This window comes from Anopheles stephensi, chromosome 2 (genome assembly GCF_013141755.1).
Source record: "Anopheles stephensi strain Indian chromosome 2, UCI_ANSTEP_V1.0, whole genome shotgun sequence".
Classification (NCBI taxonomy): domain Eukaryota; kingdom Metazoa; phylum Arthropoda; class Insecta; order Diptera; family Culicidae; genus Anopheles; species Anopheles stephensi.
The window spans coordinates 51327683-51355118 of NC_050202.1; the positions used below are offsets into that span (position 1 = coordinate 51327683).

Consider the following 27436-nt stretch of genomic DNA (forward strand, 5'->3'; position numbering starts at 1 on the left):
ACGAAACGTACAAATGTAGCTGCGCTGTTGACCATAGTGCGATTATTTTCATGCGCGCTCGCCCACTGTGCGTATTTGACAGCTCTTGTCGAACGGAAACTGCTTTCTTCATCCACTTTTCTTTGCTGCTCGTGGCGAACGGAAGCAAATTGGTGCTGGTCCCGCCGTGCATAGTTGACCAGTTGGTGAAAAGTTCTAAGTGCGCATAATTTTAAACCACGCATAGATTCATATTACATAACCTAGATCGGGAACTGAGTGCGAAAAAGTGTACGGCAAAGAAATAGTGTGAAAATGGATGTGGTAGTTAAGCAGGAATTGAATGGCTCCCCGTTGCCACAGCGTCCTCAGCAGCAGCAACAGCAGCATGGTGGTGGCGGTGGCGGCGGCGGCGGCACTCCGGGACCGATGCATGGTAACAACCAGTCCGGTGGTCCCGATGGACCAGGAGGTCCAGGCAACAAGAACATGAATCGGAACAATCGCAACAATAGCAAAAATCGTCTTAGCATGCCGATGCGCAATCGTGGGCCTGGTGGTGTTGGCGGTGTTGGTGGCGGCGGTGCTGGTGGAAACGGCAACAATGGAGGCCCGGGAAACAATCGGCCCGGCAATAATGGGGGAAATCCTCAGCAGATGGGCGGTGAAGACTTCAGTCCGAATCAGCACCAGAACCGTGGAGGCATGAATCGTGGCGGCCACAACCGCAGTGGAAATGATGTGAGTAATGAATGTGCTATCACGCTGTTTTTTCAAGATGGCGTCTGCTTGCTATACAGCACGCGAATGATGCGTAGCAAGCAAAATGGCCGTTCTATGAACCGGAAGCTTGAAAATAACAGGTCCGGTCCTATGAATGTTTTATTTCTGGTAAATAGTTACCGGAAACCCGCTCGAATTTTCTCAATTTTTATTTTAAAATTATCCATATAGCACGCATAAAGCCCTTTGAAGCCCTTATGCTGATGTTTGTTCACACATTTTATTTATTCAGATGGATAACAATTTCGGCGATCGTCGTCGCGGTGGCGGTGAGGCTTATTTCATCAACGAGAAGCTTCGCATGCTCGCCGGTCCTTTGCTCGATATCCCACCGATCGAGGCGCATGACACCAAATTTTCTGGCCGCAACCGGCTGTACGTCGGCAATTTGACAACCGACGTGACAGAGGAAGAGCTGATTGAGATGTTCAAACCGTTTGGCGAAATTAACGAGGTGTTCATGAACAAGGAGAAAAACTACGCCTTCGTGCGTGTAGATTATCTCTCCAACGCTGAAGCTGCAAAGCGTAACCTGGACGGTACCACTCGCAAGAATCGTGTGCTGCGCGTACGATTCGCACCGAATGCGACCGCTATTCGGGTAAAAAATCTGACACCGTACGTGACTAACGAGCTGCTGTACAAAGCATTCGAAGTGTTCGGACCGCTGGAGCGAGCCGTCGTGCAGGTTGACGAGCGTGGCAAACCGACCGGCGAGGGTATTGTGGAGTTCAAGAACAAACCAGGTGCCTTGGCGGCCATCCGGTGCTGCACGGAGAAATGCTTCTTCCTCACGTCGTCGCTGCGGCCAGTCATCGTGGAACCGTATACGCATCAGGACGACAACGACGGTCTGCCAGAAAAGTCACTCAACAAGAAACAGGGCGAGTTTATGAAGGCACGCCAGCAGGGACCACGCTTCGCCGAGCAGGGATCGTTTGAGTTCGAGTATGGACAGCGCTGGAAGCACATGCACGAGTTGTTCAAGCAGAAGGCTGAATCACTGAAGCGCGAGATGATCATGGAGGAGGAAAAACTCGAAGCGCAGATGGAATACGCTCGATACGAGCAAGAAACCGAACAACTGCGCGAGCGTAAGTATCGCATTATTCTGTTAATTTTAGGCCTCGGAGAAGTCACACGCTATAGTTTGTAATCAACAGAACTGCGACAACGTGAAATGGATCGCGATCGCCAGAAGGCCGAATGGGAAATGAAGGAACGTCAGGCACAGGAAGCGCGCCAGCGCAATGACATTCAGATGAAAACGGAGATCGAAGAAATGACCAATCGTATCAAGCGATCGGACGAAGAATTGCACCGCAGACAGAAGGAAAATACCATGTTCATGCAGGTAAGAAAAAGCAGTATGATTATAAAACCATCAGAAAGAAGTACCAGTACTGATCGATGCTCTCGTTCCATTATCCTCTTCCTCCCCAGAACCGTCAGATGATGGAACAGCAGCAAATGAACGATATGGGCATGGGAAGCGGTGGCGATGCCGGTGGTGGCATCGATAACCGCCGCAACTTCGATATGATGAACCAAGGTGGCGGCAATGGTGGTAACTTTGGCAATATGGTGAGTCCGTCCATTTTTGTTATCTTTCGAGCAGAACTTTTCGTTGTTTCTTTTTATCACAAAGTATCAATATTTCTCAACCAACTGATGCAATTTAGTATCGGCGCAAGTGTGTTCCCATGATTATTTGACTGATTTCGCTTCGGCAGCAGCTGATCGTTAAAGCTAGTTCAGGTGAAGCGCAATCATGCGTCAGTTAAATTGCTCAAATTATTTTTAATTTTTGTTTTTCATAGTCATCTTTTCAAGAAAGCTATGCAAAAAAGAAAAATCATCTTTACCAGATTGCGCTTCGACTGAACTAGCTTTTTTAAAGCACATTTTATCGATTGAAAATGAAATTTACGGTACGGTTAATTAAAGAATGGCTTTTTTGAGACCGTGTGTGCGCCTGCATATGGATGTCGTTGTCTACAGCAGGCTACAGTGATCCAATTCTGACGCTGCTCCGTTGACGATGGTTTCGAAAAAGGAATATATATATACTTTCTTATGTTTGCAACGACTATCGGTTGGTGGTAATGGTGGCTAATTACTCGTGGCAAATCAATACAGAATTGAATTCGGAACACTTCTTCTGTAATGTCAAGATGTCTTCTGATCATGGTCAGTTTAGACCACACCTTTAGAGTAAGACGCAGTGTGAAATAATCGTCGTTGTGATTGGGGTTTATTATTATTAATTTATTTTTACGGTCAGACGCCATATTGTCGTGGTTGAGGTTTAGCTCTGATTGGTAGCTAATTTAATCACCGGTAAACCTTTATCAAGAACAGAAGCTAGAGGTGTGTTGAAAGTGCAACAGATAACGTTAAGTGTCCAATATATTGCAGTAAATTGCATAAACCTTTGCTTAAGCACTGCACGGATGGTCTTCACCTCTGGAATCTGTTTCTGATATTCGATCGAATTATCAGAATTAAAATCCAAACTTTATATTGGAACTTGTTGCTTCTAAAACCAGGATATTCCGCATTTGGCCTTGATTGCTTTGAGTTTATTATACCCGGCAGCTCTGTGTACGGGAATGATAACAAGCACTCGTGAAAGCGGTTCTAGCTCTAACCAGCAAGCTCTCTTCATCAAGAGTATAAGACTATCTTTTCCATAATTGTCCTTTTATGTCGGATCTATATATAGAACCTTGAAATTGTATTACAATATATTACAGAGTCGACGTTATTGTTATATATGATAAGAAATTATGGTTTTTATAATCCCTAAAGATAATTGTGTATTGAAGTTAGATGCTGCTATACTTACCCACACATGGCATGACAAATTTTATATTGTTATATACTTTATTTACACTATTTTGAAGGCATTATTCTCTTTGTTGCCTGAATATTTATCCAGTTTTTGATATATTGTGACAGATAATTGAAACTCTGTTACAAGACTTTCTATTTGATAATATTATCATTTTAAGCTATTTGTTGAGGAGCTATATATTTAAATAGAAGAACAGCGCACTAAAAAAACCAACCAAAATTTTCAAAACATCATTACCTTACTATTCAGGTAATCTAGTAGAGGGAGTATTTTGAACAATGCTACAATGCTCTTTCACTGGTTCTGTTGCGTCCAGCAACAAGCGCTCCTCATTTAGTACGCGTTTCGGATTTTCAACAGTTTTTAACAATTCAAATGCGTTGTAATTTTAGTACAACATTTACTCAGAATTTAAAATCAGCTTAGTTCATCCGCTGCGCTGCGAAAGAGGCTCAGCGAGGGAAGAGGGGGAAGAGGAGTTTTTATCCGTTCTCCAGCTTCCCGTCAATCACCCTTCACCGCTGCTAGTGAGAGATCATTTTTTGGACTCTCCTGGAGCGAATTCGCCTCGTTTCGCCCGTGTTGTGTCCGCAGCTTAAGGATGATTCGCTCCGCTCCGCTGTCAAAACGACGTGGACCGTTGCGTACGCGACAGGTTCGTTTACCCGTACCTGCTAAATGTGCTATTGAAACAATTTATATGTGAGCACTTCCATTTACAAAACGAATGGTACAATAATGCGTGATACTTCATTGCACGAATATGCGGATAATGGCTTTTATGATAACTGTGTTATTAAAATCGAAAAGATAGCAGTATATGAACTGGTCCCATATATTGATCATATGATAAGTTCGCCGCCAGTGATAATACATACTAATATAATACATACAATGAAGCCAGCAGCAATATCTGCACAAGCAGACAAATCGTGTTTCACTGTCTGCAAAGCTTTATCCACTCTTCTTCAGCAATGCATGTCGTTCATAAATTGCGAGATTCTCGACCATTGGTCCCGTTGGAAAATGTGACTCAACACGTCGAATACGCTGCTCGAGTCACGTACGCATAAAGCTGTATAAAAACATTATCATTACAACAACATGTGCTGGTTTGCACTTTTCGTGGATAACAGAAGTAAATGACGAATGAAAAAGGTCGTCTTGAGCGAAGTATAAATTAATGAATTTAACTCATTATCTTAAAGAAATAAAGGCGTTTCGTGATGGATTGATGGGACTGGAGCTTCGATGAGTCCCTACTCCAATCGAAAGTCCATCCGAAGAAAAAAACCTGATGTTCCACTTCTGGCATATCTTGTACAATATTGGGTATAAAAATCGCAATTTTCTACATATTTTATTAACGCTTGTGATAGTTTATTTGGCCTAAACTACACACGTTAAATTTAATTAACGAAACTTTTCCAATTCCGTTTAAATGTTGCTTGATTTCTTGATTTTCCTGCATAAATGCTGAGGTTCTCTTTCACTATTCGGGCCGTCAAACTGTCGGGCGCATTTTGTTTCATTTAACTATATTCTGGTTCTTTACGCAGGTTCAAGTTACCTTTATTCTCATGGATAGATTAGGTATGTTAAAAAACCTAATTTTATCATAAACTGTACAACCAGATAGCTAAAGGCGACTCAACGCAGCTCTACTTAGCGGTGTCACTGTTTAAGAAAGCAATTTAAACACCGACAAGCAACGTTTTTATCGGAAACTGCCATTTTGTTGCGTAAAGAGGATACAGAAGCTGGCATGGGTCGAAACAGTGGCAGAACAGACGCAGCATCTCTTAGGAATCATAGCCGCCATTAGCTTACTTACTTACTTATCAGGCGCTACAACCGCTTCGCGGTGTTGGCCTGCTGCAACAATTCTCGATACCGCTCACGGTTTGCCGCCGTCGTCTGCCAATCCGTTATCCCGGCCGTTCTGGCGGACGCATCAACGCCATCACTCCATCTCAATTTGGACCTACCACGCCTCCCCTGTCCATGTGGATGGCCTAAGGGGACTTTAAGGGATGGGTCTTCCGGTGTCATTCTCATGACGTGACAAGCCAACCCACTCACTGCACGATGGCATCGTACAGCTCGTAGAGCTCGTCATTGTAGCGGCTCCTCCATTGTCCTTCCACACATACGGGGCCAAAAATCCTTCTGAGCATCTTCCTCTTGAACGCGGCTACGAGGGCTTCGTCAGTTTTGGACAGAGTCCATGTCTCAGAGGCGTATGTGAGTACTGGGACTATAAATGTTCTGTACAATCCCAGCTTCATCCTTCGCAACAGGTATTTAGAGTGGAGAAGTTTCCTCAGGCTGTAGTATGACCGGTTGGCAGGTATCATTAAAAGTACTGCTCCTGGCTCTTATACAATAAAATGGATGGACGTTTCGGGAATTCTGTTCACTCGTAGACTGGTGAAAACGCCTGCCAATCCAACATCGCGGACTGTAGCTGGGGAATGCTGTAACTTCTCAGTTTGAACCTATCATGCTTCCTATTCTGGGTGGGGTAGTCCAGTGTCATTTTCATGACATAAACAGCACATCCTGTGTGATAGTCGTCTTCAATGGAATATCCTCCATTAGCTCTTAAAACGCTGCTGACATGTTGTAGTACAGAGCCACCCTGGATTTTTGATTGATTTTGATGGACCGAAGAGGAAATCTTAATAGAGACCCAGTATTACCCACCGAAACAAGGGGCCTAAGCCCTGGGGACTGTCCGATTCCCTAGCTAGGGGAGTTAGGCGTATTACACTTACGAGCGCACGAAAGTTTGCTTAGGCTAGTGTTACCCTCCCTCCGATCCGTAGCTGTCAGCTGTTGCTCGCAACGACGGCTCGATATACTCAGGGTACCGAAGCAGCCTGAGTACAAGTCGCCACGGCGCGGTATGGTATTCCAGCGGTGGGGCGGTCCCTGGCCAACAGTTTCGAAGTCTGCCGTTTGCTGTCAGTCACATTAAACCTTAGCAATACGGCTAGGCCGTCCTTCCTCAGTATAATTTTATATTGTACACTACGTATTCTGTATACTTTTAGAAGGAATGTCAAATACATTTCCTGTGAAGTAAACCACCCAATTTAGGATTGACCAGTATCTGCTATACCATTAAATCTGCCGTTATGCCGCCGTACCATCGTTGCCACGTTGCCACCGCTACCGATACTCGTCGTTGCAAACATAATTATATTTTAACGTCCTTTCGTTGTTGTATTTGCTTTGCCTTTGCCGTCGAACAAACATCTTGTCCTCTGCCTATACTTTCGCTGAACAGTTTCTTAGTGTATATCTCCCGGAATGAAAATATTGGTATAATTGTTGGACATGTGTTTTACGAACTCCTGCAAAATATATTTACTCCGATGTGTATGTGTGTGTTAGTGGAACAATAACATTCTTCAATTTTACCCACCACTCGGGTCGGATAATCTTCCTGACTCCATCACTGTTTTCGCATGGGAATGTGTATAAAGCACACAATTCACTCCGATGTGAGACTTATACGCTGTTTGTTACTTTAATTTTATTTGCCATATCCTTTACACGATTGTTTGAGTCCGCGAATGTCTTTTCCGCATATCGGCACTATTCTATTTCTTATGTGTGTGTGCCAAAGAAAAACTACCTACAAGAGTCATAAATTACAACGAAACCATTAATGGGATAATGTTTGTATGCGTAATTTGTTTTTGGGGGTTTTACCATAAATATGATTTAGCGAAATTTTATCGATTAGCCAAACATTGCCATTTACGGTGGCATGATATGTCTGTGAACAGTTTTCTATTGGAGTTTATCATAAACATAAAGGTAAAATTATTTCTCATTTGTAGCGATGCATACAGCTCTACTTTCCGTTTACACTGAATCGACAGTTGTTTGTACCTAATTAGCGAAGTTGCTGCATTCTCCTTCTTTCTGTGTTTCTTACTATATTCTTTAAGATGGGTTGACGTTGGGGTGAAATCACCCTTTTACACAAGAAAATTACAAGAAAATCAGATACACTTTGTGTTTTGATATCTCTCGGAGATGGCAAGGAGGCTGTCTTCCATTTGTTTAACTCTACTATACGCTTCATGAGCATCAACTACATATTTGAAGCAATTCCTCGCTGAAGGTGAACTGTTTAATGGTAAAGGAGAAACCTGTCGCCCTTTAGCAAGTTCGTAAATCTCGCATTTAGATTAGCCAATATTTTCGTTCCGCTCTTCCACATCTGGTTCTGCACGCGGAAACGTGTGTATCTTCTGTCTTTTCGCTACGCGAAGAACTGCACTGAAAGCATACCATATTGTTTGTTAGTGCCGCCGTCTTGTCAAGTAAGGTGTTTTCTGCTCTGTTGTTTCATTTTGGATTTTTTCTCCTTTCTTTAATGTATTAATGCGTGAAAACGACGAACGTTGGCTGCGGTCACAACGTTCGTTCCGTTGTCCTTGCCCTTTGTCCACATTCCCACCAAGTTAGCTATAATCCAACCAAGCTCACACTATCTTATTTCAAATATGCTCCTAATTTTGTTCAAATAAATAAATTATTATGATCCTGCCAATATAGGAACCGACCGTGCGAGACTATGATCACGGTCAAAACCGACCGACTCGGTTCGACGATGGACCGCAACCACAGCAGCAGCAGCAGCAGCAGCAACAGCAACAACAGCAAATGCATCAGCAACAGCGCGGCAACAATTTTGGAGGCAATCGTAACAATTGGATGAACAATACACCTGACCGCCGATTGAACAATAACGATAATGATTTCCAAAACAAGCGTAGACGCTTCTAAAGAGGAGGATCATCATGATATGATGGGGGGTGAAAAATGATCGCTGAATTTTATTTTTCACACAGCACACAGCAAAACCTCATCAAATTGGTCTACGTTCAGAAAAGAAAAACAAAAGATGATGTTTACGAAACACCATTCGTATGCAATAATCACCCATCATCGCCCTTTTCTGTATTGCGCGACCCTGCGCGTCATTGGTGGCAGGCAGCAATGAAGGGCTGGGAAACATATTTGACAAATTTTTGCATAACGACTCCCATTGCATCGTACTGTACACCTTTTGCCAACCAGCAATGGGAATTTTAAAATGGTAGAAATTTACGATTTTTGGTGGGGGAGGGGTATTGAATGATGCTGCAGTACGTACCATTTTTGACTTGATCCTTTTTCGATTCGATTTTTTTTTACCACGATTAACATTCGATTGGCGTTCATTATAAAATTCATGTATCATTGCCTACACCCCAACAGATCTCATATCACATCAGATGGGATGGAAACAAAACGAAATTTTCATTTATATTCCTTGAACGTTCACAATGCATTATTTTAAGGGGGTGGGGTACACGCTGGGGGAAAATGTGTGGAAATGTAAGAAAACATGTTGTGTTGGGCAGCGACAAACAAATTAGTCATGTAAGCATAAATCTACGATCCCGTGGTTCGGCCTTCACGTGTCTGTCTCGAAGGAAAATCACCGTATGTGTGTGTATGTATGATAATTTTAAAACCCAACTTTAAACACAGCATAACATTATTTAGTTAAGAAACGTGTCCATAAAAAGCGCCTAACCGTTGCTACAGAATACAAATACAAATACAAAACACACACATTAACCAACATCATTATGCATTCATAATATTTGCAGCAAAATTCAATGAACTGTTTTTTTGAATATGTGGATTAGAGATGAACGACGGCACGCGTTGTGCAAAATCTCTCTCAAATCTAAAATCTCTACCAGAGCAAAGTATACAATTGAATTGAAAAAAACTAAGGTGTATAAGGTGTACATCATATGATTTTCTGATAAGCCCGCGCAATTGGGAGGGGCGGGGGGGGGGATGCCTTTCCGCATTGAGTAGAACGGAAAAAGGCCTTCGAAACAATTTACGCAATTTAACTTAAAAGAGATGAACACTTATAGCTTAAAGAACTCAAGCATGAAGGTGATGAGGGAGTGACGACCACCCACCACCAGAGTGCAGAGAAAAGGAATAGTGTTTTAATGACATTTTATTTTTACACAAAAGTATTCTCTCCTTATAATTGTATGATGTTCTCGTTGACACACACACGATGAAAATTATGTTCCTCTTTGGTTTTTCCTGAACAAAAAAAAAAATCCAATTTTACATTAACAAATGTCCGCCGTGCTTGTCTCGTTGTGTCACTACCACCGACCCCACGGTGTAATGTGTCCCTACAATATCATTTATGTGAATCGCTGATGGTGTGTGTGATGATTCAACGATTGAGATTTAGTTAAATTGCAACAGTACAGAATATATGCGTTCGATTTAATTTAACAGATTTATAAATAGAAAAACAACATATATGTATATTTCAAAATACAACCTTCTCGGGTAGAATAATATAAAAATTATCTCATAATATAGCAAATGATGTGTGACTGATTTATCATACTATCTATATGGATGATATCTGACAGAATTTAGATTTTTTTCTAATTGCTCTATTGCTTCTATTTTTTCATTGACTCTCTAACACTTAAGATACTCTTATTTTTCAACAGTTTCTTTGAGTTTTTGTGTAAACATTGGGTTTTATTATTTATGTATCTCGTTTTTGTGGTTATGCAAGTTATTTTGTATTTTTTTTGTTTATTTTTTTTATTCGATTAGAGTGGCTATTCGTATGGAAAGCTATTTCTTTGTATGTATTGGGTGATATTTAATTGAATGCCTTTGTAGTTAGCGAGATGATGTACTCTTACTTTCTACTTAACTTTCTACTTACTTTCTACTTTCTACCGTTACTCTTACTTTCTACTTAAAATAATGCATCCTACCAATAGTGGATCCGTTGTACCGTGTAACAGTGATGCACACATGTAAATCCTGTCAATGTAAAACAAATGTCTACGTTTGTTATGTTTGTTTGTTTAACATCCTCCTGTAAAGAAGAGTGTATGGTCGTAAGATAGTTGCTCGGCAAAATTGGACGCATTTGGGGATGTTAGTTCGCCTGCGTTTCAATAGCATCAAATCAGCATCGTTTCTCGTTTGGGAAGTCCGTCCGCTTATGTTCAGCCAATAACCACCACCAAACACCGTCGCGTCCGTGAGCGCGTCCAACCAACTGTAATGTCGTGTGGAAAAAGTGTTGCATCAACTGCATGAGGAGATGATGATGGAGCAAAAGAGGATCGAGGGAGATTTTCTATCGTTCGTCACATACTTCATTATACACAACCTGAAAGTACCCATCGCTGGATGGTTCAGAGCGCCCCAAGGGATGAAATCCTTCGCATATTAGGTGTGATGATACCCCCCAGTAGTTACTACTGCGCTGTATAGAGAGTAACAGAACTTCTTTGCTGAGTACGTGATACAAGTGCCGCCACCCCCACGCTTACACATCATCAAGCTTTCGTCGAGCTGTGTCGGGGGAACACAGTATGGCGTGGCTGCCGATTCCGCCGATGCACACAATCTGTCTGTGTGTCTACCTTCTTTCGTCTTGCCGCTAGTGGGCTGTGCGTGAACACGCATGTTTCAATAGGTAATGTTAAAATTACATAGTTTATGCACTAATTTCTGATTTATCATATTGTGTTATTTTTAAGCTAAGCTACGAAAAAAGCTCCATTTTCCGTCTACCTCTGACTGTATTGTCCATCGCGAAAAATCATTGCAGAAAACAGAAAGACTTTTACGTACTATGTATTGGGAGAAATGTCGATGCGAAAGAGAAGTTTGCTACACATTTATAACAATGTTCTATCCAGCATTTCCAATGAGTCCTGTGGGTATGCGGGTTAACATCAAGCCCTGCTTCTGTCCCTGAGGGTTATACACTGAGTATCGCACCAGCGAAATGCTGGATTTGTTGGGGATTTGAATTAGTTACACTGTCGTTGCTGGAAATACCGCATTTTCGCCTGTATCTGTAACTCCTCGATATAATTTCAATGGAACTAAAGATAACTATTATTCCGATGATAGTTGGGGATATGAACTACGGCAACTTTTTTCATGATACGATAAAAGGCAATAATTTGTTTTCACTAGTGAATGAGGCCCGGTTATACAGGGCTTCGGACTTTGTTCTGGCCAAAAAAAAATTTAATTGTTGTCCTTATTGCATGTTCCTTCGTGGTCGGAGCGTCGTTCTGGGATGGGATGGATGGGGTCCAATACTGCCATGTTTAACTACCACCAGACTGCCCCCTTTTTTATCCTTATAAGCGGTTCAAATGACCGTTAAGACATCTGTTTCAATGTGACAAAAAGTCAGTTCCGTTCAAAAGAGTCATCCTAATCAAAGATATCATGTTTGGAAAATAATTTTATAGCATTACACTCTCTACAATCTCGAACAATTTTGAATGGAATGATACCTTTCCTCTGAATATACTGAATACACTTTCCTCTGAATATAAATACTCCGTTCTGTCACGTTGTAAGCATAATCAGTTTTACAACAGTTCGCTCTGGTTTAATGAAAACTCTTATATAGTTATTTATTTAGAATTTGCACACATTTAGTGAGATCGCTATTATCAACTATTTGCACCGTGAGTAATCGAACGAAATTAAAAATGTATGAACTAAAACTTAACGAATCTGCGAAGCGATTAGTCACAACGCATAGCTTCTTGTGTCGTAAGCTGTGGAAGTCCTGTTGAAGTAGATTCAGGAAAAAAATGACGGATTATCGGAGTAGGAGTCCACCCCAGCATCTTTTCGGGAGGAATGAAAAGTTTTCAGCCAGAGGACCTGGATAGTCTGATTATATACATTAGGCAAAATCAAGTCCGCAACCTAGAAACAACCGAGATGAACGATGGGCGGCCTCATATAAGGGTCTTGATTTAGATGCCTCGTATTGGAAGTGTTAAGGTCTGAGGGCCTCGCTAGTAATTGCCCGAGGAGCCCTCAGAGTCAGCTTGGAGCCTAACAGAAAAAATGTTGGCTGTGACATTGCTGCTTCTCTCCAAATTTACCAGGTGATCACCCGGTCCGGAGAAGATCACCTATTGACCTGATGTTTGCAGTTCAACAGATAAACCTTTTAGCAGATGGATGAACTAGGACTAGGTCTTCTAGGATGGAGTACTGTAATGTAATAACACTTTCCTCAGTTTCTTCTTGCGAGTCAATTGCATTCTTTTTTCTAGAAACAAAAAAAAGGAAAGCTTAATTTGTTTCACCTTTTCATTCGATTGCCTAATTCGCTTCACTCAACAGAAAGCCATCAAACGTACCCGTTGGTTGGATAATTTAAACAACTTTAAAGAAGAAATAAAAATACCACTTTAGAATATTTTGCCCATCATAACAAACCTAAGAAAATAACCATTACCATTTATACTTAAAAAAATGCACTACAATCACGTTAAAATCACTTTATCTATAAACTAACTAAAACACATCTACCTATACCACATCAACTAACCATGCAAACACACTACTTGCATCGCTTGTGTGCACAGTAGTGATAGGCGCTCGGAATCGGATCTACTTGGCTCCGATTCCGGATCCGGTTCCGGAAATACAATTTTACTTTTTTATTAATATTCATTACTATTATCTTAAAAAAATGCCACCATAAAAAAGAAGCCCACCATACAATGGAGGCATCGAACCAAGGAGCAGCAAAGCATCTTGATGGAGACCGGGTCTGTCGCGAGCAAGTTACTGAAGCAAACACATCAGCTGAGTGTTCTTGATGACGAGGTGTTCAAGCTATTTTTAGCATTTTTCTATAGGCACAATTTCCAAAAATGCTATAAAACGGCAATATTTAATCAAACAAAAACATCAGTTTGTATTGTTCTTGCATGTTTTTAAATAATAGTAATGAGTATTAATTAAAATGTAAAAATTCAATTCCGTAACCGGATTCGGAATCGGTTCCGAAATATGTTCCGGACCTACTCTTCGGAATCGATTCCAAAAAATTAGGAGCGCTCTGGAATCGATTCCGACCAAACCATCATTTTGCCCATCACTAGTGCACAGGTTACTTTGATTACTACGGCGGTAACCATGGAGAAGTAACGCAGCGTTAGCCCTTTGTAGGTTTTGTATAGGGGGACAAGGATTTGGGCCAAAACTACTACTGTGGGTTAGTGTGAAACAAGAGGTTGTACATGCGAAAATGCGGTAATAATGATTACTTTGCTATTGCTCTTAACACTATCGTCTTGGTGACACTATTGTGCCAGTTATCGGAAACCGAAACTTGAAGATTAGTAAAACAGCAACGATACATCCTATGGAGAGGTACATATTGTTAGCAGTGCAATACACACTCTTTGCCTTATCAAACGTTTGGTCCATTTTACCTTATGTCGTTCAGAGAGAGTGGTGTGGAATAATACCCGCGTCGATCGTATTTTACGAATATTTAAACGAAATTAAACACTTTTTACTATCTGCAAAGAGCAAAATTATGAGCTCCTTCTCTCCCTTTCTTCCGACAAACGTTATCCAAGGTACGAAAATATCCAAGGAAATATACGAAAAGTATGTTGATCCGTGTTCAGTGAGAGCAATTATTTTTGTGCCATGAAATAAGTAAGACAATCATGTTTAGTCGTCCCTTAACGAAGTTAATTGAATCCTTTTTAAGGCTTGCGTACAAAGATATGTGACTCCTAGGGACGGGCCCGGTAGTAGATGCAACAGCGGTCGCCGGTTTTCACACGGCAAGACCCCGAGGTTCCAATCTCATCTGGGCCGTTCCCCCGTAGTGAGGACTGACTATCCAACTATGCGGTAACAATAAGTCTAGCAAGCCAGCAATAGCAGGCATGACCTTACGAGGTCCTTTAGGCAAAGAAAGAACAAGTTAAACTCTTACATATGTTGTTGGAGTTTCGATTTAGCGAAAGGATTAATTAAGCGTTGTTCGCGTGTTTTGCTTTACGTAAAAAAAATCCAAGTGCTGGTTTTTCTCCCTCACTAACATCAGTTTGTTGTTTACTTTCATTCCTCCTCTACACATCATCTATTCTCTTCTCATCGACCACGTGAAGCGGGACGGACGGTTTGAAGATGAATACCTAACGGAATTGCTTAAAATAATTGGTCCCGGAGCACAGAACAATGATGGTGCAAAGGTAAATATGCTTGTGATATTGGATCGCAATGTATAGTTCTGATTTATTTTTTTTTTTTAATTTGCAGCATTCCAACCACCACAACAAACACCAGCAACAAGAGCAACAACATGGTGCAGCACACAAAGGAAAGCCATGGCGCAAAAAAAACGGCGTTGCGCAGACCAAGAACAAATCCCTAAGGTAAGAATGTGGGTAGGTTTAGGGTTTTCGGACTTTGGAAATGAAATGAAATGTTGATGATATAATTTGGTCCGTGTTTATGATATTGTATGATTTTATACAAACCATTATTTCTGATAGTGTAAAACTAGTAATTGAGTTAAATCTACATTAACCTAAAGAATTGTAACTAATGTTCCATCTTCAATCTGTTACGAACATTTCCAGTTGAACAAACGTATGAATCACCTTTGGATAAGGACGCCAGAGGAGGCCAAGCTGCTCAACCCGGTTTCGCTAAGAAATTGAACGAAAGGTAAGGATGTCCTCCATTATTGGATAAATTCTTGAAGCATGATGCCACAGCACCATAATGATGTAAACAATTACCGTTTGATAGCAATGAGAAAACTTTCAGGCTGCTTTAAAATCTTTCTAGATTATTTTGTCTGACGCTTGCGGCAACAATTGTTTTGGAATCGAAAAACTGTACTTTATTCATTGCAAGTGTAGTTAATTTATTTTCATCTTTATTCTTTACAGGTTATATTTTGAATTGTGTCAACATGGTCCCAAAGGATGACACACAGATGATTGATCAGTTCGAAAGGTAAGAAATGCTCCATTACTGGGTTAGGATCACCTTTAGATAGGATACGGCGAGCATATTTTAACGGTTCGCGCGAACGTTTACGATATTTGTGCAAGAATCGAAAACTATTCGCATGTACGACTAGCGTATGGCACAAAATCTATAGCGAATTGCGTGCACCCACCTGAGTGACTGTTTATATAACCTAGGTTGAGGAGTCGACATTAGAAAAAAAATTAAAATTCGGTTTTATTTGCAATTTGAAAGATTTTGTACAGAAAAGAAGTGCGAACATTAATGTTTATTATGCCAAAGCATAAACTTAACGATTTTCAGCGTCGATTGACGCGAAATAATAACAAAACCATGCGAAACATTTAATGTGGAGTATTCAAACATAGAGATGTATACATACACGGGATTCAAACTAGAAGCGGTTACGAGCAAGGTGTATATATTTAGAAGGTGAATTTTTGTCGATTTGGCAGGTAGACATTTTGGATTTTGGCCGGTCGAGAAACTTCAAAGTTTGTTTACTTAATCATATGGTTTGGGACTACCAAAATAAACAAACATAAAGCATCGTTTTTCGGTTCAGTAAACCAAGTTTCTACATTTATCATCGTCGTTGCACATAGCACTGAAGATAAACAGTTCCTTTACCAGCTCTAAAAAGAAATTTGCGTGACGTTGTTTTCTTCATACAGCTACCAAAGGCCTATCGGACGTATCGAATTACGGCATACCACTCGATAAAATTACACTGGTAGATTAAGTGAAGCTGTTCGATTCTCGTGCTAAGTACCATAAATTACAAGGAATAGGATAGAATTGTGCCGCATCCACCTCGAAACCCTTATCTTTCGTACCCGTCAGGCGTATAATGCTTCACTGGATAGCATTAGCAATTATGCGTAGGTAAGTATTTTATGCATTCGTTGTCCAGTAGATTGTATGGATGCTTCCTCTATTCTTCATTCATCTGTGGTTTCAACGAACGACTAATTCGATTCTCTGCCATCAGATTGTTCGGAAAGTTTCACTATGATTTGAAAGCACCAGCACCACCAGTGCGTGGACCGTAAAGTATCAGTATCATGATGTGCTGCCTCCACTGGATCCAGGTAAGGACTCCATCGATCATCGGTGTAAGAACGTTTATATTGAATGATACTGTAAACTGTTTACGGGGCATTCAATATTTAAGGCAAGAGGGAAAATTTGTAATTTTTATTCGTGAACAACACAACCCAACGTGTGCAGGTGCCAACCGTTTACAATAAGTCTATTTTAAAGCTGTATTTGCTGTTCATTATTTTTATTTAACGATTCAATGAAACGGAACAACTTTACTCAGCGTTTAAACGCTTTCTTTCAAAACGACGAATATATATGAATACACATTTCATTCAGTGTTATATGGACAGCGATAAACGAACAACGTCGACGTTGTAGCCAGGACGGTAAAATTTGCCATTAACAGAATCATCACATACTTAAGACATTTTTTGAAGGTGATTGAAAAGAAAGAACTTTCACTTCGATGTCCAGGGAGTCAAAGTGCTCAGCAAAAATAAGTAAGGATATTGTTAATGTATCTAGTGATTACAACTACTTCTACAAAACCATCGTTATTTCATTTGCGGACTAAACATAGCTTAGAAGTTACGAATGAACTAGTTGATTGAGATATGTAGAGACCGGCTCTTATTGCTCTCTGCTTTAGTATATAGGAAAACTTGTTTGTAAACTTATGTTAATATTTATAATTTGGCTTCATTAAAGTTGATCACATTGTGTTCATTACTCTTGTTACTGCACATTGTATCTTACTACTAGTTTCTTTTCTTCCGTAATCAAAGCAATCTGATTTGATGATAGTGTGCCTTGTAAAAGGTTTTTCATTTTGTCAATCAGATCGTTCGGATGGATGCAAGAATTCTTCAAAAAGTTAAGTTCCTTTTCTAAATTTAAAACTTTTTGTTTTAGTTTAAAATTTTCAGAAGTAACGTAGTTTAAGGTTGCTTTTAATCGCAAATTAGCTTCTCTAAGTTTCTGTATTTCCTGAGAATTGTTTGTGTTCGTGGATTGCGTTGTGCTTACGGATGCATCATTGCTTGCCGTAACAGGAATAGATGTTAAGGGAGGAAAGTTTTCCAAATCTTCCTCCTGTTGATTACTCATTGCAGTATGCAATGCAGTTTTAATTGTTGGAATAGCTGAAACAAATATAATGAATTAGTCACACAAAGATTAAGATGCAATTCAAAACAACTCACCATTAGGAAGAAGAAGTCTTCGAGACACTTTAGCACCAACCAAATTATTAATTGGCATTAGATAATCATTTTCTAGGAAATGTGTTGAACATATCACGTCATTTATTGAAGGTTCCCAATTTTCCTCCCGGTTACAAAATTGAACCCAAGATTTACGAAGGGGTTCAGATTTTGGGAAAATGTGGAAGGAAATCTCCACCGAATGTTTTTTTGCATCGCATCGTTTATTGCGACACAGTGAAACAGCACAGGGAGCAGGCATGTTTAAAAGTTTTAGAAAAGTTCTTATGAAATTCGTTATGGTAATGAAAGAAACAAAATTTAACTAATGCTACTTGAAAACAAACAACAAAATATCAAACTAATACCTATACTAACGTAACTATCTTACCATAGAGCTAACTAACTAACCTAACTAAACACTATTTTATAAGAAAATTATCGTAAATGAAACTTAACTAACGATTTCAAAGAACTGTAGATGTGGATCTTAATTTAGAATCTACACATCTATCCAAGTTATAGTCAAAATCACTTAATACAAACTATAATTTTTATTAAATGATTATAAAAAATAACTATAACAAAAAATTAACCTTCAAAAAACACACTTCCTTATGATATCACTTCAAAGCCACCAAAAACACGCAATCCACAACCGAGCAAACCGAAAGTACAAGAAGCTATGAGGGTAAATATTTGTAAACAATACCTCCACCAATACCTTCTACCATTCCACAACCATTTCTTCTCCACCTCACCACGGAACAAAAACGTCAAGTCGCGAAATGTCAAATTGCTCTATATAATTCTACCTCCTAAATCTATATACCTTGGTTACGAGGTAAAATCCGTTGAGGGAATGAAAACATTTACTATATTTGTCTTAGCAACCCATGCGTTTACAGCTCGCGCAAACCGTGAAGTCGTCCTATCTATTGGTGAAACCTGTATTGAATTAATTTTTGAAGCATGATGCCGTAGCAATATAATGATGTAAACAATTACCGTTTGATATAGCAATGAGAAAACTTTCTGGCTGCTTTAAAATCTTTCTAGATTACTTTGTCTGACGCTTACGGCAACAAGTGATTTGGAATCGAAAAAAATGTACTTTGTTATCACATATGTAGTTAATGTGGTTATTTTTTTTGCAGTTGATATTCCAAATATAGGGGCTGTCTTCACAGGGCAGGATCCCCGTAGCGGGGACTGACTATCCAACTACAAGGTATCATTAAGTCTGTAGTGCCCCAAGGAAGCAGAAGATACCAAAGGGGGGTCCCAAAGGATGACACACCGATTGACCAGTTCGAAAGGTAAGAACAAATCCTCCACTATTGGACTAATCCATTCTTGAAACATGCCGCAGCACCATAATGATGTAAACAATTACCGTTTGATAGCAATGAGAAAACTTTCAGGCTGCTTTAAAATCTTTTTTTAGATTACTTTGTCTGACGCTTACGGCAACAAGCTTATAGGAATCGAAAAACTATACTCTTTCTTCATTGCAAGTGTAGTTCATGTGCTATTTTTTACCGTTTTGCAGGTTATATTCAGAATTGTGTCACCGCAATCCTCTCGTGGGGTACAATGGTCCCAAAGGATGTACTGTCCCATCGGCCCGATATGACCTGTCTATGTTTCAGGTAAGAAAATTTGAACAACAGTAGCAAAACTGTACTGCTCTATCGCCTCTGTTAGTGTGATGAAATTAATTTGGTCCGTGTTTATGAAATCGCATGATTTTATCTATATTCAAATTGCTGAACTATATAACTTCTTATTTTAATATGATAAATAAAATTAAAAATTTGCACCCATGGAGTAACACACACTGTTCTTTTGTTACTTATTGTACAGATGCTATATTTATGGCGCAGTCTGTGGAAAGCAGTTCCTGTTATGTACGTGTGCACTGGAGATATCAGAGCACACAGCCCCCCGACTCTACAACAGTACTTCAATTCAGAAGGTAAGCAATCAAGGGTTTTGCTACATTCACCGTGAGGAAAGCTCGTATGATGAATATTTATTTGGTCCGTGTTTATGAACTTTTTTGATTAAACTTTCAACCATTACATCTGATACAAAATCAATCTGCCTGCGAGAAAATTATTATATTTTCTATTTATTTTTCGATTTATAATATTTGTTTGTTTGTTGTTGTTTTTAGATTCCAGAAAACGGATGCGCTCGAACGAAGCTGAATGGTACAAAAGCAGATGAATGCAGGTAATTATCATTGGAAGAAGCTTTGTTAAAAGTGTGCTTTAGCTTAGCCGATTTTTACGTTTCCTACATGATGAAATTACATTTAAATTTTATGTCTTCTTTTCCCGACTGAAGAACAAACAAGTGATCGACAAACATGTTTCTGATGCGTTCTCGATTTAAACATCCGCCATGCATTTGTTGGATAAAAATTTATCAAAGAAATATTAATTTGTTTTGTTGCAGATTTTACTCATACCATTCCGTCCGGACCAACCCGTCTGTCTGATTTCATCAGTGCTGCTTGCCAAAACAGGAAAAGGACACCACCAACAAAAAAGGAGGGGGGCTGAAGAGAATTTGCACAGGTAGGTAACGGAGACTGAGTAACGGAATAAAAACATGCTGGTAAAAGCATCCTGAATGATGAAAATTTCTTTATTTTATGTCTTCTTTTCCCGACTGATCATTTCGCTGATTGTAAAGATTACATTCTGATTACGATGGTCCATATTTAGGTGGCCTTTATTTTCTTTACTTATTATCTTCTAATAATCTTTTTTTAATTTTTCTTATTACAGCATAATTCCGTCGAATCGTATGACAGGAGGTGGATTTCAGCTGAAACATACAACGGATTTTTTTCGGATGAAATATGTTGAAAATAAAGAAAAGACGATGTTACAAATGTAATAAATGGATGCAATTTTATTTTTCAAAAAAACTTAAACAGAGAAATTCAAATGTACGTAATTCAGTGGTTAGAAGAGCGTGAAAACGCCCGTAAGCTTCTTAATGAATGAAATGAAAAAAGTTAAACCTAAACATTTGATAGGAAGAGCGCGCACTGCACGCGGAAGTAGAAATACGTATGTCGCGTTGCCAATGGCGAATACTCTCTCTCTCTCTCTCTCTTTCACCAGCGTTGTTGATGTTGAAGCTGTTGCTGGCTTTGTTGGAGTTTTAACCTCTTCTTTGTTTTTTTCGACAGTTGCGGTTGGCTATCGTAGCATGCCGGAATGATTTGCTCGGCCATGGTGGTCGTCGTAGTGCGGACAGTTCGCGTGATGCCACTCCCGGGATGCCGGAACCGTGCATCCCGCGGCGTGTCATAGTGTGGCAAGGGCTGCTGCAGCTGCGACGCTTGTGGCATCGTCGATTGATAGCTGTTGCTATAGTAACCAAGGCTGTTGTGCTGCTGTTGATGGTAGCTGCCGACGGCGAAAGAATCGGTACGCTGCTGCACATCGGCGGACTTCATCTGCGCCAGTAGCCGTTGGGCGTTGTGTTGAATCGCCGGCGTCATGCCGGCCGAAACGACTCGATCGTTGCGCAGTGCGTGCTGTACGCTTTCGATCGTGCCGGCCAACTGTCGGGCACGGATGAAGCGCACGATCGCTTCGACCGTCTCTATCTGTTCCGCATTCAACCCGTCCAGCGTGAGGGTGTTGGGGGCGGATAGTGGCGGACCGCTCGTTTGCATCTCCGCGTCCACCCGCAGCACGGTGGCCGCTGTCTGCGAGAACGAGGAAACGAACGTTTTTTTGCTCCGCGCAACGCACTGCATACAGGCGTATCCGTCCGTCTGTACGGAACGATCGATCAGATGGCGTACTTTGCCACTGCCGGGTGTGGCCGGCACTGTCGTGATGGCGTGAATGCGACTGGATAACGCCGACGCACTATTGTTGTCCGCGTTCTTTTCGGCAGCAGCAGTGGCCGCATGCATCACTTTTTCGAGCTGCTGCGAGACGATACCCTCGTCAAGGCCCAGCTTTAGGACGAGATCTTTTAGTTTGGCGTTCACATTGCGAAACGGTTGACACTGTTTCGCTTCCTTCGCGCTGGACGTAAATTGGAACAAAACGTTCTGATTGTTCCAGACCAATGGAGAACGGCTGTGAATCTGCTGCTGATGCCGCTGCTGTCTGTCCTCCTCGGTGTCGTAAAACGTTGGTGGAACGTACAGGAAGCGAGCGGATTGCTTCTTCGTATCTTGCTGCTCCAGCACCGATATCGCTTGATTGATTCGTTTGGGAACTGGAACGAGCAAATATCTCAGTTGGCTGTGATTTGAACGGGCAAACCGTTACCTACCTTTCGGATCGACCGCGGCAATTTGATCGCTCCTGGTGGAGGAAGGCTTCATAGAAAGGAAATCAGAGAAGCTGAGTTTACCCTCGAGGAAAAGCTGGATGAGCGGTGCAGGAAGAAAGAGAGCGTTCGCTTTAAATTCGTCATAGCTGTTGCGCATTGTGCAAAATAAGCTTACCTCCGTCGACACGTCGTACTTTGCCTCTTGGTTCTCGACAGCATCTGTAGACAAATCGCCGGATCTGTCCACCACTTCCTCGGGACGTCCCCCTCGAGTTGAGGTAGCTCTATTGGCAAACATATTGCGGAACGCAGCCGGTGTTAGCTGTGGTGGTGCTAGCTCATCCGGCAATCCGGGGATAGGATTCATAGCAGCAGCATACGGTACATGATCCGCGCCCGCTGGCATGGGAAGCTGAGTGCCGTTCATTTGGTTAAACATCTGCATCGTCATGGCCATCATCTGCAGCATTGCCGTCTGATCCACCACTGGGGCCTTGCGGGATGATCGTCCGCGCGAGTCAACCGTTCCGTGCGAGTGTTCCGAACAGGGCGAACTGGACCGCGACCGGGAGTAGGAACGGCTCCGGTGTCTACTCCGGGACCGATTGTGGCTTTTACGCCGCCGATGTGTTGGACTCCGCGATGGACTACGCGAGTGGCGGCGCCGGGATTGACGTCCCCGGGGATGGGACCTGCCTGTGTCATGCAGACGCTGCTGCTGGGCAGCGGTTGCTGCGCTGCTACTCCGGGTGGCTACCCTCGAACGTTCCTTGCGGCGCGGTTCCTCGTTGTACGGTGGCTCCTCTTCGAACACCACTACTCCGTCGTCATCATCATCCTCCTCGACGAGGTTCACCTGGTTCGCGGAATGCATTCTCGCCCTTGCTTTCTTCTGCTGGATGACGGCATCCACCTGCGGCGAAGGTTCATTGAGCGGCCCAATCGCTGGGTACGTTTGACGCTGGATGATCGCAGTCTCCAGCAGCGTCTGTGTGTTGCGAGCAATGATTCGTGGATCGCGCACGGATTCCACCAGCGGGACCTTCACGCCAACACTGCTGCTGCTGCTGCTGGCCACAATGCGTGGGTTCGCCGTCACTTCCTCGTGCTCGATCGGCTGTATGTTCCAGGCATTGTTAAACCGTCGCACCCGTTCCTGTTGCTCGCGGCGTAGCTTTTCCGCTATGATACGGTTCGCTTCCTCCTCGTCCACCGGCAAACAATCCATGGCGACGTGCATTTCAGCCAAAAAGTCCAGCGGTATGCCATCGTCCACGCTTATGTTTACTGCCTGGTTTGCAGCCATCTTTCCTTACCAGCAAAACCGACTTCCGAGAGCCAAATATGCACAGCACACAGCAAGAAATTGCGCCGAGCGGAATGGATTTGTTGGTGTTGTCAAACGTCACCCGGCTTGACAGGCAGGCAAACAATCGCACGTGTTTACGACCAGCGGTTCAGTTCTGTTGCGATGTTTTCTGTGCCGTGGTCTAAATGTGTTTTAGTACAACTGAAATTGTTCGCCGAACGATACCGATTTCGTTTCAATTAAATATCCGTGATTTAATGCAATCAGCTGCAAATCTCGTATTTGCATTAAACCAGCAATAATTGATTGCATCAAATCACACACGAGCACGACGGCAGCACCGTTTTCAAGCCAACCAACCGCCATTTCGTTTTCTTTTTCCTCACGCTCAACGGTTACGTCATCACCGCACGCGAGGAAGCAAAACAAAACGTCACGCACCGCAGCGGCGAAGCGAGTGAGCAGTTTATTTTTGGGTCGCGTCCGCCATACGCGTATATCGGGCGACGGGCCGCAAGTGCGTTTGGGGTGGCGATAGTGCTACTTTCACTAAAAAGCAGTGAGCGTGTGTGAGTGTTCTGGCTGGCCCTTTTCGAAGCGCACCTTCCAATCAAGCACGTGTACCGTTCGAAGGTATCGAAGAAAAACAATAGCAAACAATCGTTAAACCGGTAGTTTGACCGTGAACACGCTACACGCAACCGACATACACACGTACACGGTACGTGCGTGCGAAGCAGTGTGCGTGCGCGCGTTGTTCGCCTGCTTCGCCGTGTCGTGTAGGGGGTGAAGCGCGTGTTCACCGAAACCTCCCTTAGCGGAGGTCCTAGTCGAAAGAAGTTTCCCATCACGAGCGCACCATCGTCGCGGTCATGTTTGCGGCAGTGTGGAACAGAACGTTTTGGTTTTTCGTTGCGGTACGCGTTGCGTCAGTATTTCTCGTGGCGAGCTGGTTCGTTCCCGATGAGTACTGGCAAAGCCTTGAGGTGGCCCATCGTCTTGCTTTCGGGTAGGTGGTGTGCCACGGACTGCACAGGTTCGAAAAGTTTGCCGACCCTCGATATTCACGTTTGCACGTTTGCTATTTTCAGCTATGGCCACCTGACCTGGGAATGGACGGCCGGCATAAGAAGTTACGTGTATCCGGCCGCCTTTGCCGGCCTGTACAAACTGTTGGCGCTCTGTGGATTGGACACGGTGGAAGCGTTAACACTCGTACCCAGGCTTCTTCAGGCACTCGTTAGCGCGTACGCCGACTATCGCTTCCACGCGTGGTGCAACCGTACCAAATGGTCCGCGTTTCTGGTTGCGTCTTCCTGGTGCTGGTTCTACGTAGGATCGCGCACGTTGGCCAACACGCTGGAAACGTCACTGACCATGATCGCGCTCAGCTACTTCCCCTGGGCGTCCGAATGTACGAGCTTCCTGTGGCCGGTAGCATTTTCGTTCTTCGTCCGACCGACCTCCGTCATCCCGTGGGTACCGCTGTGCCTGTACCACATCAAAAAGTCAACCCACCCTACCTGGGAGCTACTGCTCAAGCGCTATCTGCTCATCGGTGTACTGACGGGTGCGGTGTGCGTCGGCGTCGATAGCTACTTCCACGGGTCAGTCGTCTTTACGTGCTACGAGTTCCTGAAGTATAATGTGCTGCAGGGCGTGGGAAGCTTCTACGGAGAGCATCCATGGTACTGGTATCTGTATGCCGGACTGCCGACCGTGCTCGGCATCTGTGTGCTGCCGTTCGCGCTCGCTGCGTACGACACCGTGCGCCACTGGCAGGTGTACAAGGAGCGGGCCATCCTGCTGCTGTCGGTGTGCTTCACCGTGCTGGTGTACTCGCTATTGGCACACAAAGAGTTCCGCTTCCTGCTGCCAGTGTTACCGATGTGTTTGTACATTACGGCCGATTATCTTGCCCGCTGGAGCCGTAAAGCTTCGAGGTAAAGCATGGAACCGGGAGAATCGATCCATAACCGTAACTAACACTTTTCACGTTTTTTTCTAGTAAAATGCTTTGGCTGACTGCGTTACTCATTGTGGCAGTGAACGGACTGATGGCAGGCTACACGGCACTGGTGCACCAGCGGGGCACGCTGGACGTGATGCCGTATCTGGCCACCACCGCCAAAGACTACCGGGACGAGTTTAACAATCCGGCCAAAATTTTCTTCCTAATGCCCTGCCACTCGACACCGTTCTACAGCCACGTACACCAGAACGTAACGCTGCGCTTTCTGCACTGCGAACCGAACCTAACCGACCAGCCCAACTATCGCGACGAGGCGGACCAGTTCTACGCGAACCCGATGAGCTGGATACGCAAAAATCTACCCGTCCACCCGATCAGCGCTTTACCGACGCACGTGGTAGCGTTCGACGTGCTGGAACCGGAAATTAAAGATTTCCTATCGATTTACCAGGAGAAAGCATCCTTCTTCCACACCGACTATCCGGCCGGCCGTGTTGGCGGGAGCGTGAAGGTTTACGAGCGGTTCGATCGGAATGCTGCGGCTGCTGGTGGTGGCGGTGGTAGTAGCAGTAGTGGCGGCACTCCCACGACGACTAGTGCTCCACCTTCCGGGGAGGACGACTACGATCCAGAGTACAATGCGTAAAGTGTACCAGCCGCACGCACAATCAGCAATTGAACAAAACGTAGGGTTTCCTTTTCTTTTAAATTACCTTATCAAAATTTTGTCATCCACATTCATTTGCAGTGTTTCGTTAGATATCAAAATTTTACTTTGAGTAGTTATTTAAAGTGCTCTAGGGTAGGTGTGTAGGTGGTATGGCAAAGTACAAAATCCGTACTTTAATTTTACTTTAATTCCTCTGCAATGTTTGCGACTTTGTGTAATACTTAGCATGTAAGGGAAGCCGTAGCTTCTTCGTCTACCTTCTGGTACGTTTGTTTGTTTGGTCTGCATTTTTTGTTCCGGAAATGATTTCATGAGCTTCTTGCCACCCCCCACGGCCCCCGCCGTAGCGTAGTGAAAGGGAGAGATAGAGTGTTTACCTGTTTTTGACCACACTGCCACCGTCACGTTTTACGAGTGAACCATCATTTTACCTCCGATCAGGCGGCAGCGGGTGATGTGTTGCTGTCGCCACTAACGATAACATATTTACTAAGGGATTGTTGTGCAAAACTAAATAAAGGTCCATTTTCTAACTAAAGAAAAACTGTAGCAAATTTTATAATTTACGAAAAAGGGGAGGATGTGCCGAATTGCACTCGTGGTAAAAGACTCGAGAAGCCCCCCCCCCCCCCCCCTCCTGACAAAATTTGTTAGGCACTGTAGGATTTACGCCTGAATGTATGCAATCCGCAGCACACGTTGCGAAAGCTTCACAGTGTGCTTTCAGTGTGCTTTCAGTGTGGTCAAAATTGGTTGAAGAAAGTCGAATAAAATATTGTTATTATTTGATTAAAACCTCCTCTCCGCTAACCCTACCATTCATTTTGGCTTACAAGGGCTTCGTACTAGTTTTCAGTCGCACTAGGGGTGAACAATCGGGCCTAAAACATGCACGGCGTTCTCGGACGGTAACGGAACAGTAATTCGATGAATACTTGTTACCTTGCATTGATATTCAGCAAAGGAGGTAACATAAGAATATCAAAATCTCAAACCACTTGTTACAATGTATTGTATCAAGTTCTACTCGCTGTCTATTAACAGTATTAAGGAACAATGCACAATGTTTACATCAAATGGGTTTTGACCATACAGAAATCCCACTGTACAACAAAAATGACAGGCCACAGTGCTGCACACAAAAGATTCTAGGGGGAGACTTCTCGAGTCTTTTACCAGAGTATTAAGGAACAATGCAAAATGTGTATATGAAACGAGTTTTGACCATACAAAAATCCCGCTGTACAATAAAAATGACTGACCACAGTGCTGCACACAAAAGATTCTAGGGTGGACCTTCTCGAGTCTTTTACTAATTATAGTAAAAAGTCTGAAAAAGATGCACTTTTGCGTAACTCACTTGTAAAAATTAGTGCCCGTGAGTGGGGGGGGGGGGGGG

The 27436-nt window shown here is 42.7% G+C and overlaps 3 protein-coding genes and 2 non-coding genes across 8 annotated transcripts; 4 read left to right on the forward strand and 1 right to left on the reverse strand.

The window, feature by feature from the left end:
* The first annotated feature begins 94 nt into the window (after positions 1–94).
* LOC118502614 (hrp65 protein-like) lies at positions 95–20682 on the forward strand. Of its 4 annotated transcripts, XM_036034987.1 has the most exons (16): positions 109–720; positions 995–1856; positions 1926–2116; positions 2206–2346; positions 14656–14739; positions 14807–14922; positions 15130–15217; positions 15445–15511; positions 16201–16411; positions 16518–16617; positions 18930–19091; positions 19325–19424; positions 19639–19750; positions 19952–20010; positions 20236–20357; positions 20571–20682. In XM_036034987.1, the coding sequence occupies exons 1-7, from the start codon at positions 295–297 to the stop codon at positions 15131–15133; spliced, it is 1824 nt and encodes a 607-aa protein (XP_035890880.1). In that variant the 5' UTR covers positions 109–294; the 3' UTR covers positions 15134–15217; positions 15445–15511; positions 16201–16411; positions 16518–16617; positions 18930–19091; positions 19325–19424; positions 19639–19750; positions 19952–20010; positions 20236–20357; positions 20571–20682. The 4 variants fall into 4 exon arrangements, with proteins under 4 accessions (XP_035890878.1, XP_035890880.1, XP_035890879.1 ...); XM_036034986.1 differs by having other exon boundaries at positions 16518–19091; XM_036034988.1 differs by lacking the exons at positions 16201–16411; positions 16518–16617 and having other exon boundaries at positions 111–720.
* On the forward strand, positions 19478–19550 carry LOC118508600. The gene has a single exon (XR_004905817.1). It is a non-coding gene; the product is annotated as a small nucleolar RNA U18 (small nucleolar RNA).
* On the forward strand, positions 19794–19868 carry LOC118508601. The gene has a single exon (XR_004905818.1). It is a non-coding gene; the product is annotated as a small nucleolar RNA U18 (small nucleolar RNA).
* On the reverse strand, positions 20671–23842 carry LOC118502613. The gene is made up of 3 exons (XM_036034984.1): positions 22262–23842; positions 22087–22180; positions 20671–22029 (listed from the first exon to the last, which is right to left on the reverse strand). The coding sequence occupies exons 1-3, from the start codon at positions 23390–23392 to the stop codon at positions 20906–20908; spliced, it is 2349 nt and encodes a 782-aa protein (XP_035890877.1). The 5' UTR covers positions 23393–23842; the 3' UTR covers positions 20671–20905.
* On the forward strand, positions 23682–26581 carry LOC118502615 (GPI mannosyltransferase 3). The gene is made up of 3 exons (XM_036034989.1): positions 23682–24404; positions 24487–25338; positions 25404–26581. The coding sequence occupies exons 1-3, from the start codon at positions 24268–24270 to the stop codon at positions 26011–26013; spliced, it is 1599 nt and encodes a 532-aa protein (XP_035890882.1). The 5' UTR covers positions 23682–24267; the 3' UTR covers positions 26014–26581.
* The last annotated feature ends 855 nt before the right edge of the window (positions 26582–27436 follow it).